The following is a 16,573-nucleotide window of genomic DNA, read 5'->3' as shown; positions in this document are numbered from 1 at the left end:
TGGAGGGCTCATGCACTGGATGCTGACCAGCAAAACAGAAGAAAATGAGCATGAGGATCTGTCTCAAGGGGGCCTTTGAGGAGGGCAAACAGGCCTTTGATGCAGGTCCACACACTGGCACCCTGCCTACTGCTGTAGAGTTTAATGCACCTGAGGTTGGCAAGCTGGTGTCAGGGAGTGGCCAGAAGCCAGCTTCCAGTCTGAGGCCGTGGGTGAACCCAAACCACACTATCTGATTTACTTCTGTGTTTCTGGAAAAACTTTTATGTTCTAACCAATGCAAATATGCCTAATGTAACAGCTGGCAATGCCCATGTCTCCCCAAGGCCTAGGAATATGACCACAATGGAGGTACATCTCGCCCAGGTCTCTGCTGCATGGACGGCTTCCAGTGGCAGGGGGACAGCTCAATACCACCCAAGAGGAGGTTCAACTCCACACCTAGGCCAGCAGAAGGTCGATGACAGGGGCAAGACGCTCTCTGCAGTCAACGTCACACACTCGTCTCAACAGAAGGAAGGGATTTACATACAATAAGAAGTGGAAAGAGAAGGACATTTGGGATAGTGACATGATATTTCCACCTGCTTCTGATTCCATCTAATAGCCAGTGGAGGTGTGGGGGAGGGAGGAGGAAGACAGGGCGGTAGAGGCTGGAAAAAATGTTTTCAGCAGAATCATGCCTCAGATGCCTGTCAGAACTCAGCCTCAGAAAGCAAGCCAGTTCAGGGGCACAGGGAGATTTATGGAGATGACATAAATGAACAGAAAACAAACTGTGCATTTGGCAAGATTGGCACTGTAAGTCTGTGCTGTGATGAACGAGATGTCAAACGTGCCCCGTGCCTGCAGGTGTCACATTTCTGAAATTTCCTGCTCTGTTAGAATTTGTAGAGGAATGAGCTGGGCTCTGCTAATACCTGTTATTGGTAATGGATCACATTTGTAGAGTACCTACTACGTGCTGAGAGGTGTTCTATCTACTACTCTCCATAATCCTTACATAGCTCCTTAGAGAGAGAGAAAATGGAGCTCATTTTCCTCAAGTGATAGATTGTCCCGAGGAGCCTTTATTCCCCTGTCTGAACATCTGCGCATCTGGTTAAGGACCAGGACACAATGGAAGAGGTCCAAGGCCAACTGACCACCAAGTAAGTCTGCACATGATGTGCTTCCAAGGCCATCAGAGCCAAGGGTCACTCCTAAGACAGAGGGTCAGCTGTCTACCACCCAGGACTGCGATTCCTCCCACCTGCTTCATGTGTGGGCTCTGGGCTACAGGAAAGCACAGGCTGGGGGGCAAAGGGTCAAGGGAGACTCAGGGCTCGCCAACAGGCAGAACTGCGGGCAGACCTGGCTCTTCCACTGACCAGCTGCGGGACGTCCGGCAGGCTCACTCACTCCCGGAGTCTCCACTTCCTCAATTGAAAATGGAAGTCATAATGTGTGGTTCACAGGGGTGATGCCAGAGTGACAGGAGGTAATCATAGCACATGCCCAGCACCTCACAGGAAGTGAGCAGATTCGAGCACACCTCACACAAGGTCATTCATCTTAATGGGACATGGGCACGCATGCTGAGTGAAGCACCCAAGCTTGGAGTGGATAACATTTCTGTCTGTGGCTAAAACTTGGTTCTCTGCCCAGATGCCCTTGGGTCCCCTCTCTTGCTTCGGCCTGCCCAGCCCCCAGGTTTGGCATGCCTTCACCTCTAGAGTCCTGCCTCACTTTTAGAGGGTGAAGTGCCTTGGCGTTCCTACCTCTGAGGCAGCCTTAACCAATGACTGGCAGGTACAGGAGTGTGACAGCCCACTCCTGTCTGCACACATGTGTGCATGTGTGCGCATGCATGTATGTGCATGCACGTGTGTGTGAGTGTGTGTATGCACATGTGTGCGTGCTCACCTGCTTCCAGGCAGGACCAACTCCAAGGTGTTGAGTTCTAGAATTCACACAGGATCAGGGTGAGGCTATGACGGTCCCTGAAATCTCACCCTTGCTTCCCTTCTCCTCTTTCCTATCCTGTCCCATTTCTTTCCGGGTCCCACTGGGAACACCTCCCTAAATAAACTCCTTACATGATGCCCTCATCTCAGGGTCTGCCCGAGACACCCTCTGACTTCATCTTGAATGCCTGATCTTCTTTGTACATGTAGAAAATTCCTTATTGACACTTTGGGCACATATGCACACAGTGCTGCAGGGGTGTGTATGCGTGTGTGTGCACGTGCGTGTATGCATGTGTGCATGTATGTATGCACGTGCACGCCTCTGCATGTGTGTGCATGTGCACGTGTGCGTGTGCCTGTGCGTGTGCCTGTGTGCATCTGTGCACATGTGTGTGCACGGGTATGTGCGTGCATGTATGTGTGTGTGCGCATGTGCCTGTGTACATGGGTGTGCGTGTGTGTGTGCGTGGGTGTTTTGACTTGTTTGGGGCTGTGGAAGTCTTAAGGGTAAAAATTTCATCTTGTTCATCCTTACTGGGGGTATAACTAGCGTCTAGTGAAAGCTTCCGACGCACTGGGCAACCTTCTGAAAATACCACTTTCCATAACAGTGGCTTCTTTAGAGCCCAGCGGCCCAGTGAGGGGCTATGGAAGCCATCAAGGGAAAACGGTGGCTTGGAAGCTACCAAGAGGGAGTTCCAGGAACCTCACCCCTGAGTCAACCAAAGCATACTTCAATGTAGAAATGGGTTCTATTGCCTAAAAATAATAATGATGATGATGATGGTGGTGGTGATCATGATGACTGGAAACTTGGATTTAAACTGACCAGGACTTGAGGATCTGGGGAGAAGGTGGCTCATTTTCATGGGTTCATCTTCTCCTTGGCCATCTCTTTATGCATGACAGCCACTATTAACGGAGGGCCCCTGTGGATGTGCCGTGCAAGGGGCTTTGCATTGAGATGACACCAGACCCCTCCCAGCCCTGCAGGGTAAGCACTCCTTACGTGTGACTGGCACCAGTCACCGCACCTTCACTGATACAGACCTACTGGCCACTTGCTCTACCTCCTCTGGCACCCTGACCTCTTGCCAGGTGACGGTCGCAGCCTTCTAACCGGCTCCTTATTTCCACCCTTGCCCCTACAATCCCGTGTCCGCACAGTGGCCTATGATTTTTAAAGAACATACATTGAATCATGCCATTCACTGCTCCAAACAGAGCTTTCAATGGGTTTCCTTTGTAACCGCCCAGTGGTGTTACCTGGTGTGGACTCTGCCTACGTCCACTGTAGTTCTCTTCGCTGCTCACCAGCTTCCTGCTACCTGGTCTTTCAGTGCCTTGAAGAAGCCAAGCCGTTTGGGGCTCCATACAGCTCTCCTCCCCAACTGGGACACTCTTCCTCATGCTCACTAAGCGAATTCCTTCTCACCTACCAGTCTCAGCTTCCTTGGAGAAACATTCCTCGGCCCCCAATCTGAAACAGGCTACTCCCTGGGGACCAAGCTCAACTGGAAATAGAATCTAAGTTTGCGTCCTTGCTGACGGCTGCCCTGGGAGGGTGGGGATCATGTCTCCTTCATTCCCCAGTGAATCCCCAGTGCCTAGCACAGTGCCTGGCTCTTAGCAAGCCCTCATTAAATGCTCATCAAACAAGTACTTGGGGTTACTACCTCCGGAGTAGCCCCAACCAATGACCGGCAGGTACAGGAGTGTGAGAGCCCTGCTCCCCATCATTTTCTAATGATGACCTTTGCCTCGTGTGTTTGGCAGACTATACCGAAAGTTTTCTCAATTCTTGATGGTCAGAGCTTAATTCTCACACGTGGGGAGGTAGGTGAGAAGAAAGAACTGCCCACCACCCAATGTGGACAGCACAGGATGAGGGTGGTGGTGACCCTTCAACAACCCTCCTCTCCATCCTACATCGCAGCATAATGTGAGGTTCAAGGGGGAAAGACTCTATCATCATATGGAACATGACTGTAACTGTAATTGGTCACATAAATGATAAATAATGAGTCACAGTCTGTTTCATGACAGCAAAAGTGGTAAACTTTGCCTCTAGAAGCAGTGCACCAAAGGAATGGTAAGTGGCAGGCTTTTGGGGTAATCTTGTTTGCCCTGTTGAAAGATGCCTCTCTGGTTGAGATACCAGGCTTGCATCTTTGGTGGGGCAGTGCCGGGAGTGCTGTGAAGTCATGTGTGGGCAGGACTGCAAGGTGCTGTGCCGCCCTGAGAAGCGGCTGTGCACCTGCCCTTCTTCTAGGAGCTTCATGCTGGTATCGTTGAACTTTCTCAGCAACTCTAGAAGTAGAAAGGATTCTGCCTGGCTCCAGAGCACAAGATGGGGAAGCCAGGGACGGCTGTGCCCAGTGTCCAGGTCACCATGCCAGACTTTCTGTGCCTGGACCTAGCCTGTAGCCCGCAGGTTTCTGGATCTCTCTGATTTTTGGTCTGGTTCTCTAGCCTTCCAGCGCAATTCTGAGCAGTACCACTGGATAGCCTGAGTCCATTCTGATTCTGCTGAAGCGAGACAGAGCTAGTCTTTCTGGCTGGCACTCAAGACCTTAGTCTGGTGCACGCTCCACATGGCAGCAGCTTACCCACCAATCTGTGGACTTAGGTGTTTATCATGTATTCTGCTATTTGAAAATATCAAGAAAATAGCAAGAACTCGAGTACATGTCTCATACAGACAGACGGGAGTTTGAGGGGATGTCTTGCAGCAACGGAGCTGATTCTATAACGTCTTGATTTGAGGGCTTTTTAGGCTGCATCATCTGAGGGCTTTTTAGGCTGCATGAAGAGAGTGAACCTCTCCAGAGCCTACTCGTTTTCTTTCTGAAGGCCTTCCTGGAGATAAATTCCTTTTCTTTCCTCGGCCAGCTTTCCGGGGCATGATTAGCTACGTTCATCCTGTTCTTCATCTTTATGGTTTCTGTGGGCCTCAAACATGTTCTGGCTTTTCCCCTCTCACCCCCTACTCAGTCCCTGAAAGGTAAGTGGAGCTGGGCTGAATACAAAATTCAACATGTAATGGGCACCTCACAACCAGCACTTTGTGCAGTCCCGCAGGCCTCCCCTGGCATCCTCAGGTTCGGGTCTGTACAGAGCCAGGTCTGGCTGGTGTGGCTGGCCCTAGACTCCCCAAGAAGGGTCATTAGTGAACCAGGCAAAGCCTCAAGAATCTATGACATATTTCCAGTTATTCACCCAAATGCTCTGTAAAGCATAGTTTGCATCACGGCATACAAACAAAAGATATAAAGAATCACAGGACATGTGCACATGCTCCGGGCACCCTGGAGGTTTCCTGCGCCCGTGTTCCCACGTGCGGCACGAACCTGAGGGCATCATGTTATGAGGAGATGGGGGCTGTGATGACTTGTGGGGTCAGGAATTTCAACCTAGAGAATCGGGCGGGAATGGGAAATCAGCAAGATGAAGCCCTCTCCCGCTCCCAGGCCCCTCTCTACCTCCAGCCTCCTGTGAGAGCAGATTAGTCTCTATCCAGAAATTAAGGGAGAGCTTGCTCGTAAAGGTAACAAGCTGCCGTCACCTCTAAAAGATGCGTATGCTGATTTCAAAGACCCTGTGTCTTCCGCACAGGTAAAAGCTGCTGAAACATGTCCAGAGCCAAAGAATGCACATCACCGAAAGGTTGTCACTTGGATGGGATAAATTCCCAAAGGCAAAATTTTCATTATAGAAGCATTGACACTTCTCAATAATCAAAAACTTTATCCAGAAACATGGACTGCTGAGAAAATAGCACAAAAATATCATTTAGACCAGAAAGATCTGAATTGCTTTCTTGAATATTTTGTTACTTTTGAAGTCAAAAATCTTCCCTCCTGGACAAGAAAGCAAGATAGTGAAAATGAAGAAAATCCCAACAATTTCCTAGGTGTACTCCTCACCCCTCACCCTGTATATTTTCTCATTTTTTGCGCATTAAATTATGTTAATTATGTTAAGTGTTTAATGCTAATTGTTGAGAGCACACTCTTAATATTTATTGAGCTCCCTGACTTTTCAAGATTGCCATAGAATGTATTTTGTTTTCCTTTAATTTGGTTTAGGCATATTGCACGTGCACATGTCAGCATGACTCATCAGCACATCTGTACCTTTATTATAAGTAAGAGTTAATTTGTTATTTTAGCCACCTCATACCAACTTTTAAATTGGTCATATGACCCTTTGGGAAATGTCCTGAATCCCTCATTTAACTTTTACTTTCTAAGTTTGGTGTTTAGTTCATTAGTGAAAGTAAAAGCTTTCCTGGCTCTGAAGACTGACGTTTTCTTGTTAGGGAAAGAGACTTGATAGCAAGGTAGACTTATAGTGTTTCCCACAAGAGAAAATAACAAGTCAATAGAATCTAATTACAATTCTTACTCCAGGGAATAAGAAGTATTGCGGATTTATTTTATTTTGAATTGGTTTTAAGTATGGAATGATTGTCTTTACTGTTATAAAAAGTAATTCAGGGTATTTACAAAATGTTGGGAATTTCTGCTTTAACAAACAAATAGTTAAGTCCCACAGCTTTTAGAGAGGCAGGAAGCTGTAGAAACTTTTGAAAAAGTAACATTTCTCTGGATTTAACATGGAAATAGAAAAATTTAAAGAGTAATTAAATGAAAAAATCATGGTAAACGATATTCAGTGATTACATATACTTTCGGATGTTAATGCTAGTTGGGAGAAGAGAGGAAAAATAATAAGTAGAAGCAGAGAACAGGGTCACTGGAAGGGATCTGAGACATTGCCGCTTCATCCATTTCAGCACACTTATTAGCACGGCATGTACCGGTACCAGGATCTTGAGTGAGAGTGTGTGAGTTTAGCTCTGCCTAATAGATAACTACTTGTGGGATCTCTGGGAGACTGTGATCTCTTTGAGACTGAACTTCTTCCATAAAATGAACATAACGCTACCTTACTTAAATTTAAGGGTTATCATGAAGATAAATGAGATAGTAAAGGACTACAAAGGACCAAGCAAATAAGACCTAAGGTTCCGCAGTCATGACCTACTCAGGCCCAGAATTTAGTTTTTCAAATGCCAGTAGTGTGATTTCTCTGTCGTGCCAAAAAGTGGCACACCTCAGAGAATGGAAATGGTGTGAACTGTGGGTGTATTGGAGTCATCAGTGTGCTTCTGAGGGAAGACAGGCACCACTACTTCCCAGAGATGTCCCTGGAAATGATATAGAAGATGCTGAAGAATTCAACTTGATGATGGAATGAAGCATTTGTAATAACGCTGAGAACAGAAAAACGGACTAGCGAAAAATTGTAAGCATGGCTTTGAATGTAGATTGGTTATATGAACTAGCTAGTTTATTTTCAGTGCAATAAAATAACCGTTTTAAGAAAACATAAAATAACTACTCAAATAAAATGCATTTTAAAACTCCTGTAGGCTGGGCGCAGTGGCTCATGCCTGTAATCCCAGCATTTTGGGAGGCCAAGGAGAGCAGATCACGAGGTCAGGAGTTCAAGACCAGTCTGACCAACATGGTGAAACCCCATCTCTACTAAAAATACAAAAATTATCCAGGTGTGGTAGTGCATGATTGTAATCCTAGCTACTCAGTAGGCTGAGGCAGAAGAATCACTTGAACCCGGGAGGCAGAGGTTGCAGTGAGCTGAGATCATGCCATTGCACTCCAGGCTGGGTAACAGAGCAAGACTCTGTCTCAAAAAATAAAATAAAATCTCCTGTAAAAAAAAAAAAAATAATCCCAGGAAAATTGTTTGATTTCTCAATCAGATCAATTTACCACCATGCTCATGTTATGTGGTTAAAAATCTGATTGTTCCCCTCCCCGCCCACACCTTGCTTGATACCAAATGCAAGCACATTTCCTGCTCCTTCCAAGGCCCTAACAATTTGATGCCTAATCTAAAATCCTCTGAAATTTTGCCTGACTTAAACTTGATGGCAAGCCTCTATGGAAATTCCCCTTCAGACATGGTTGACAGAGGGCCAGGCATTCAGAAGGATCACGCAGGAAAGAACGTGTTTGTTCTAAAAAGGCAAACCTTCCTACTCAGAAAAGACTTCTTCTGTCTGCCAAGAAACTTGAGAACAACAGATTGTAGAACTTCATGGTGGCTCAGGGACTGAAAAGGCAAAGTCATGGAAAGGAGGGGGAAGGGGCGCTGTGGGAGTCCCATGTGTGCTAACTTTTTTCTTGGGAATGCTAAAAAAAACTCAGCCTCTTCCAAAAAAACTCTTGATAATGAAAATATCACCATAGTGCTCAAAATGGACCAGTAATTAATGGAAGTGATATTCTGGGGAGTACAGATGACTCAGAATCCAACAACAAGATGTTAAGCAATGTTTCCCCGGATCCCACAGCTCAGTCCTGTGACGGAAGGCAAGCTGCCCAGTGATTTTTTAAATTTTCATCTACACAAGGGATTCCACATGTAGAAAACCTGTTGTTTCCATTAGCTTCTACCTGTTAACACTCTGGTTTACCAGAACGTTCTAAACCTCTCATGGTAGGCATGTATTTCATTCTATAAAACTCTTTAAACAGAACTATGACAACGAGCAGGGAACCCCTTTTCTCTTTCACTTCACAGGTGGAGGTCTGCATCAGCAGGCAAATGGTCAGAAGGCAAGGAAGAAAAGGGAAATGCCAGCTCCAAATACTCGACCTGCCAGAAAACCTGACCCCAAGTAGTAAATGACCCAGCATCACTCCATTTGATTTCTATTATTAAAATTAGTGCGTGGCCTGAGCCTGACAGGTGGAGGCTGCAGTGACCCACGATTGCACCACTGCACCCCAGCCTGGGTGACAAAGTAAGACCCTGTCTCCAACAGACAGACAGACAGACAAAAGTAGTGCTTGGACAATCTCTTGTGGGTAGAGTGTTAACAGTCTGCATGGAACACTTGTTCCTTTACTGAGTAGGGAATGCCCAACCTCTCCCTCATTCAGGAATTCATATTCATCCCATACTCACTGACGTTCTCATCTCTTACTCACCAGAAGCAGGGGCAGGACTGGAGTTTTATTGAGGTCCCTAAGCATTGTTGTTGTTGTTATTATTATTATTATTATTTGAGATGGAGTCTCGCTCTGTTGCCCAGGCTGGAGTGCAGTGGCACCATCTTGACTCACTGCAACTTCTGCCTCCGGGGTTCAAGTGATTCTCCTGCCTCAGCTTCCTCAGTAGCAGGGATTATAGAAGTCTGTCAACACACCTAATTTTTGTATTTTTTAGTAGAGATAGGGTTTTGCCAGGTTGGCCAGGCTGGTCTTGAACTCCTGACCTCAGGTGATCTGCCTGCCTTGGCCCAGCATTTATTTTCTCTATGAACCCTTCCCAACCAGGGTCTTGTAAGAGTGGTCTCTGGTTTGATCCCCATTCTGACATTTCGACATGTGGTGTCTGCTGTTTTCGCAGAGTCAGTCAACAATCATTTCTAAGCACATAAGCATTACGAATTTAACACTTTGTCAACGTGCCACAGCAACACTGACTCTTCTAAGAGAGGGTAAGTCTTTCTTGAGAGAAGGTAACTTCCACAGAAGGGATGCAGAAAGGTAGCATCATTGCACAGCTCACTGGCAAAAGCAGTGCATTGGCTGCTGCTTCCTCCTCTACTCCCCTGGGAGCTGAGTGTGGCGTCAAACACAGGATGGACCCCCACCAAGCCCCTGCTCCTGCAGGAACAACAATCAAAGGCAATACAAGTCCACGGCCGCAGCTCCCCTCCAGCCTCTCCCATGCCTCCACATCTAAGCCTCGTGGTTAGCCACATCCTCCCGTGCCTCTGAGGCCCGGGTGCTAACCGCATGTTATGGGGAGAAGGGGTAAGGTGGCAAAAAGAGAGTGACAGAGAAGTTCCTAGGTCTTGGCAATTTGGATGTGATCTCTTTAAGTCATTCAAACACCCAGTGTTGGCCTGTAATCCCAGTGTTTTGGGAGACTTCAAGGAGGGTTGCTTGAAGCCAGGAGTTTGAGACCGACTAGCCTGGGCAATATTGTGGGACCCTATGTTGACAAAAAATAAAAATAAAAATTAGGCATGGTAGCGTGCCTGTAGTCCTAGCTACTCAGGAGGCTAGGGTGAGAGGATCCCTTGAGGCCAGATATTCAAGGCTGCAAGGCTATGACTGCACCACTGTACTCCGGCCTGGGTGACACAGTAAGACCCTGTCTCTTAAAAACCAAACCAAACCCAAAACACAGTAATGTACCCATGGAGTAACATGATGGATAAGGCAGATGCTGTCTGCCTTAGGAAAGGTCTAGGAAAGCCATAAACAGACCTGGCTCCACAGGAAATCCAAGCCCTGTTAGGGAGGGTACTTCTAGACCATTTTCCCTTTGGACAGTCATAGCGGGAAACGTTCACGTAACGATGGCATCCTAAAGGACGATGCTATCACAACAAGCCACAGAGGTTCTCCAGGGCAGCCTGGAAGCCAAGGCAGGTACAGTCTCGAGTCTGCCACAAGCCCAACACCTTGGCTCTGAGACTGTCTTGACCCTCAAATTCCAGCTCCAGGTTTCCAAGTCACCCAGCTTCTCTTGCCCTCTGAGGAGGGCTGTCCTGGAGTGGCTGACTCACCATCATCTCTTCTGGGTTCCCGTGAGCTATTTCCACCACCCTTAGGGCAGGATCCACCTTCACCTTGGCGCGGGACATGAACTGGATGACAGACGAACTGTCCTGTGGAAGAAAAAACACGACTTACTCTAAGAGTTTTCTATGATAATGGCTGGGCCTTGAGAGGGACTGGGCAGAACTGCAATTCTATGATTCCATGTGGCCCAGACAAAGATTTTCTCATTGAACCAGATACCGCTCCATCCCAGGAATCCACATAAATACAGACTTCCAGGGTCTCTCTTGAGAATTCTTTGCAGATCATGGTGGCTGCTGGGAAATGATGGAGTTTGCCAGTAATCAACACACACAAGCTGTATGCTGTGGTTTCCAAGCAGTAAGAGCCAGCTATTTGGATACTGATATTGACATGTTCACAAGGAGCTGAGGATAAATAAAGCTGTTTAACTGTGTGCGGCAAACCTAGGCCCGGCATTCCACAGAAGGCATCTGATCTACATTCATGAGCATCGTCCAGTTCTGACCACAACCCTCAAACCCTTCACATGAGTTGCTTTTAACTCTTTCTTTGCTCTCTTTTTTTTTGAGACGGAGTTTCGTTCTTGTTACCCAGGCTGGTGTGCAATGGTGCGATCTCGGCTCACCGCAACCTCCGCCTCCTGGGTTCAGGCAATTCTCCTGCCTCAGCCTCCCGAGTAGCTGGGATTACAGGCATGGGCCACCATGCCCAGCGAATTTTTTGTATTTTTAGTAGAGACGGGGTTTCACCATGTTGACCAGGATGGTCTCGATCTCTTGACCTCGTGATCCACCCGCCTCGGCCTCCCAAAGTGCTGGGATTACAGGCTTGAGCCGCCGCGCCCGGCCTATTTCTTTGCTCTTAAATGAAGCTGTTTTGGAGTAAAAACCATTTAACGTTGAAAAAGGGTACCTGATGGGGAGATGGGGAAGGGGAAAATATCCGGCTTATAAATGAACCCTAAGGAGAAAGGGGCGGGGGTTAGGGGAGCGTATCCAAGACTCAGGAATCACCCCCCAGCCAGATGCAGAAGCTTTGCCGCAGGTGCAGATTCCAGATAACCGGAAAATGGAGCCATAGCAGGGACGGAGAATGAATTTGGAAGAAGACGGGCACTGACAAAACTGTGGCCCGGGGAGGAGCCAGAACCTCAAGCCAGTGGTACAGGTTGGTTGTGGAGCAGAAGGGCAGCCTGGCTTCTGTCGTGGACACAGACAGCAGAGAACCAGTGCACTCAACATTCTACCTGTGGGGCAGGGCAGGAGGGGCTCCAAAGGCAAGGTGTTAGTGGTGTCCCCACCCACATCCCCTCAGCTTGCCTGTCACGCAAGGAGCTCACACTCAGACGCCAGATTTGGCTAAACCCTCGAAGAAACGGGAAGGTAGAGGACTCCATAGGAAATAGTTCCAAGGGCACTCTTTGCTCATCTCTGCCAAAGCAACCACAAAGGCCTTCTGGGGCACCCAGGAACCGCAGTCTGTACATGTGACTTGGGAGTTACGCACCAATTATTGTTCTTTTCCTAAAACACATTTTAAATGCTTTTGGGAAGCCTCTCATTCAAGTTACTCCAGTTAACTCACTTTAAGCAGGAAATAATTCTGTATACAAATAATCTTTCACCAATTTAACAGTTTTATAAAGTTGGGGATTTATGTATCAAGATATGCTGTATTTTCAATCTTGAATAATAATGATCATCTTGGGCTAGGCACAATGGCCAAGACCTGTAACCCCAGCACTTTGAGAAGCTGAGGTGGGAGGATCACTTGAGGCCAGGAGGTCAAGACCAGCCTGGGTAACATCCTATCTCTGGAAAACATTGAAGAAAAAATCACCTGGCATGGTAAGCATGTGCCTGCAGTCCTAGCTGAGGACCACCCGAGGCAGGATCACTTGAGCCCAGGAGTTTGAGGCTGCAGCGAGCTATGACTGCTCCACTGTACTTCCGTCTGGGTGACAGGGCGAGACCCTGTCTCTAAAAATATTTATATAAAAAATTAAATAAAAATAACCTTGGATATTACTAACGATAATAAGAATGGTACCTGCCAATGTTGCAGGCCGAGCAGACGAGGAGTCTGGCACAGGATGGGCCTCAGTGGTGAATCAGTGTGGAAAGCCACACGGACTGGAAGAGCACTTCCAAAGAGTGCTACAGTGATTTTAAAAGTCAGATCCCACATTTCAAATGAAAACTCGTTAAGGTCAAAACAGTAAAACCTCAAATTCCCTTGTCTGGGTCCAGATCTTGAGGTCAAAAGGAAAATAAATACAACTGTAGGCCCGGGCGAACCACAAGCCTGGCGCCGCTCCACATCCTTCGGGAGGCCTGGAGCCATGTGGGCTCCACTCCCCACGGGAGGCTGGAGCTGGCTTCAGGGCGACTGAAGCTCCGGGAGCAGCTGGGGCTTCATCTGGCTTCCAGGTCAGCTTGGTTCTAAGTTTTTCTCTGCACCTGGAAGTGCTGCTGGTTTCTGCTGAAAGGGCACATGGAGAAGGAGCCTCAAAGGCTTCATGTGACACCCCACCGCTTTCAGCTCTCTTGCCTGGGGCTCCATTTGCCTGGCTGGCGCATGGGGACAACAGTCACTGGGACATGTTCCTTAGGCAAAGGGTCACCACTGGCTACTGGGATAGAAATGCAGAAGAACCAGGCTGCAGAGTGTGCATGACTAAGTGCAAATAACTGAAGTGTAGGCAGCAGCTATCTGGGTTGAGGATGAAGGAGACATCAGAGTGGCTTTCAGCCACCAGGGCTCTGTGGACAGTGGCAAGCGTGGCACAGGCAATAAAGCTGTCTGCAGCACCGCTTGTGAAGCATACAGACAGGACAGGTAAGTGTGCAGGGGCAAAGTCCTCCAGCCTGACCGGGGACACACGTCAGAAAGGTACTTCCCAAGACACGGGGCTTCCAGGCTCCCTTCTGGAATCAGAGGGTGTGGTGCTCTAAGCCATGCCTGGTCCCCCTCTAACACTGCTTTATAAAGGGAGAAGAAGACACTGGCTGTGAGTCCAACTTGCCCCAAACCAGTTTCCTTCCAGAGCAAACCAAAGAGACCAGAACTGTGCACCGCTCTCTTTGGGTATGTGAGGGCTGTAAGAGCTTCAGACTGAAAATGGAAAAACATCCCCTGAAGCCTGCATCCTCTTAGGTCAGCATGTTACTGCTGTGTCTATTTAAAAACAACCACGGAACGACTTTTCTAAGGCTATTCCTTCACACGCGGATAGGTTTGTACAGATGAACACATTTAGTCTTTCTAAAGAAAAATAGCTGGCATCTCTGTGGCTAACAGGCATGCTTCGTTTTATCTTCACATGCAATTATTTTTACAGCATTTTATTGGAAGTGGCCTCTCAGCAGCTCTCATCTTAAAATAAATCATAGTACATTTGTATGATTCTTCAAGAGCCACTGATGCACCCTGGCTGAGGTGCCTTTTAATGAACCGCTTGTGATAAACTCATAATAGCAAAGTGACCTGAGAGTCAAAAGTTGGACTAAAACAAAGTGTCATTTAAACTAGGGCTCAAGGGTCAACCCGGGGCCTCTGCCTGTTTTTATAAAGTTTTGCTGGATCACAGCCCTGCCCATTCATTTGAGTGTTGTCTACGGCTGCTTTTGCAACACGATGGCAGAGTTGAGCAGTCATAAGAGGCTGTAGGACCTGCAAAGCCTGAAGTATTTACTACTGGCCCTTCACAGAAAAGGTTAGCCAACCTTCATATAAAGCAAGGTCTGCAGACCTGCAGGACGGGCATCACCTAGGTGCTTGTTGGAGCTGGAGAGCCTCAGACTCTGCCCCAAAGGAATCTGTGGTTTAACAAGATCTCCAGATGCTTCTGATGCTAACACAGGAGAAACTTAAATGTGCCAACAAGATCCCTGGGGAACCTGTTAAACTGACATGCTGACTCTTAAGTCTGGGATGAGCCCCGGATTCTGCATTTCTAATAAACTCTCAGGTGATGTTGCTGCTGCAGGTCCTCGGACCACACTGAGTAGCCAGGGTCTGGCGTTTTACCCTGGTGTTGTCTACTAGCAAAATCACCAATGACAACTGCAGGGAAAGTTTCCAAAGGGGCAGCCAGACAGTTGTTAAACAATTAAACAAAAGCCACCAAGATGCTGGTGGGGATGCAGAGAAAAGGCAATGCTTACACACTGTTGCCGGGAAGGTTAGCTGAGCCATCAAGAAAGCAGCATGGAGATTTCCCAAAGAACTGAAAACAGGACTGCATTCCATCCAGCAATCGCCCTCATGGGTATCTACCCAAAGGGAAAGAAACACTGTACAAAAATATACCTGCGCCGGAAACTGGAGGGCAGATTATTCACAGCAGCAAAGATAGGGAGTCAACGGAAGTGTCCATCAATGGATGATTGGTTGGAGAAAATGTGACGTATATTTACATACACCATGGAATACTACTCAGCCATAAAAAGAATGAAATCACGTCTTTTGCAGCAACATGATGGAACTGGAGTCCATTACTCTAAGTGAAATAACTCAAAAATAGTCAGATGCTGCATGTTCTCATTTGTAAGTGGGAGCTAAACAGCAGGTACACATTGGCACAAAGAGTGGAATGAACAGAGACATTGGAGGCTCCAAAGTGTGGGAGGGTGTGAGGGTGGAAAAGTTACCTGTTGGGTACGTGTTCACTGTTCAGGTGATGGGCACACTAAAAGCCTGGATTTCACCACCACACGGAGTAATCATGTAAGGAATCTGTACCCCCTAAATACATAAAAAGAGTCTCTTGTAGACAGCAAAGGGGGATGCAGCCAGAGTATCATGAGGACACCAATTCAAATGCTTTCCTTTTCCCTCCTTCCCTCTCTTTCCTTTTTAAAATTTCCCCCAAATCGGATGTCAGCCATTCAAATGCTCCTACACGTGTCCCTAAAGCGCGGTTCATCGGGGCTTACCTTTTTCAGTATTTCTGTGTTCAGCAGCATGTGTATGTCTATAGTACGACTTTCCTCTTTAGCAATAGCACTAAAGTTACAGTGCGCTGTTAGGCAAGAAGTTCCTGGTTTTTCACAGTCCTGAGGAAAAAAGTCAGAGAATTCTCCAGTGGAATTAAGAACAAAGACACATCCATGAGTTTGGTGACTAAGGCAATTCCAGGCGGAGGAAATCCGTAAGATGATGCAATCATTCCTTTTTGCCACCAGAGGGCACTCATGGGATTTCCCACCCGGTGGGAACGAGAACCTGCCTTGAAGTCAAGCAACTGGGAGAAAACAGCTCACTAGTTTATCCTACCAAGAACTGGCTGAATTCGCAAAGAGAAATAATTGTTTTCAAAAAAATCGCACAACTAAATTTTGCATTCTGAAAGCATTCTTATGAGTTTTGAACACAGACATGTTTCCTACAGTATATGATTTCCACCTGTGCAGTGGCAAATATACTTTCACGCCTATTTATTATGTAGGGTAAATGAGAGGGCTAAGAAGTCATGTGACTCTTGCTCAAGGAAACAGAAAAGTTACAACAGAAATGTAAATCCTGGCTGGGCACAGCGGCTCATGCCTGTAATCCCAGCACTTTGGAAGGCCTAGGTAGGAAGATCACCTGAGATCAGGAGTTCAAGACCAGCCTGGCCAACATGGTAAAACCCTGTCTCTACTAAAAATACAAAAATTAGCCAGGCATGGTAGTGGGCATGCGTAAGCTACTTGGGAGGCTGAGGCAGGAGATTCACATGAACCTCTGAGGTGGAGGTTGCAGTGAGCCAGGATAGTGCCACTGTACTTCAGCCTGGGTGACAGAGCAAGACTCCATCTCAAAGAAGAAAAAAAAACAACCAAAAATCACAAATTTAAAAATTACAAACGTTTTCTTTTTTGTATGGTAGGTTCCAAAATGCATATACATACCTTGATGATGTTTCATATATAGGGCAAAATTTTCAGCCATAGAGTCGTAAATATAAAATAACTACCATCACTACAGCTAACAATTCTAAGGGCTTTA

The 16,573-nt window shown here is 47.0% G+C and overlaps 1 protein-coding gene and 1 pseudogene across 5 annotated transcripts in view; one reads left to right on the top strand and one right to left on the bottom strand.

Annotated features, from left to right (window-relative positions):
- ITGA9 (integrin subunit alpha 9) overlaps positions 1-16,573 on the bottom strand; it is a 375,338-nt gene that overhangs the window by 30,535 nt on the left and 328,230 nt on the right. For all 5 annotated transcript variants that reach the window (XM_035278480.3, XM_035278481.3, XM_035278482.3 and 2 more), the window contains 2 exons: positions 15,520-15,639; positions 10,564-10,665 (listed from right to left, as the gene is read on the bottom strand). In XM_035278480.3, coding sequence (XP_035134371.3) covers positions 10,564-10,665; positions 15,520-15,639 — 222 coding nt within the window. The remainder of the gene's footprint in view (positions 1-10,563; positions 10,666-15,519; positions 15,640-16,573) is intronic.
- On the top strand, positions 5,324-8,652 carry LOC118148956 (NADH dehydrogenase [ubiquinone] 1 alpha subcomplex assembly factor 4 pseudogene; annotated as a pseudogene).

The sequence above is a fragment of the Callithrix jacchus genome, chromosome 17 (assembly GCF_049354715.1).
Source record: "Callithrix jacchus isolate 240 chromosome 17, calJac240_pri, whole genome shotgun sequence".
Taxonomy (NCBI): Eukaryota; Metazoa; Chordata; class Mammalia; order Primates; family Cebidae; genus Callithrix; species Callithrix jacchus.
The sequence above is the reverse complement of the archived record's forward strand: the minus strand, read 5'-3'. Positions and strand labels throughout refer to the sequence as shown.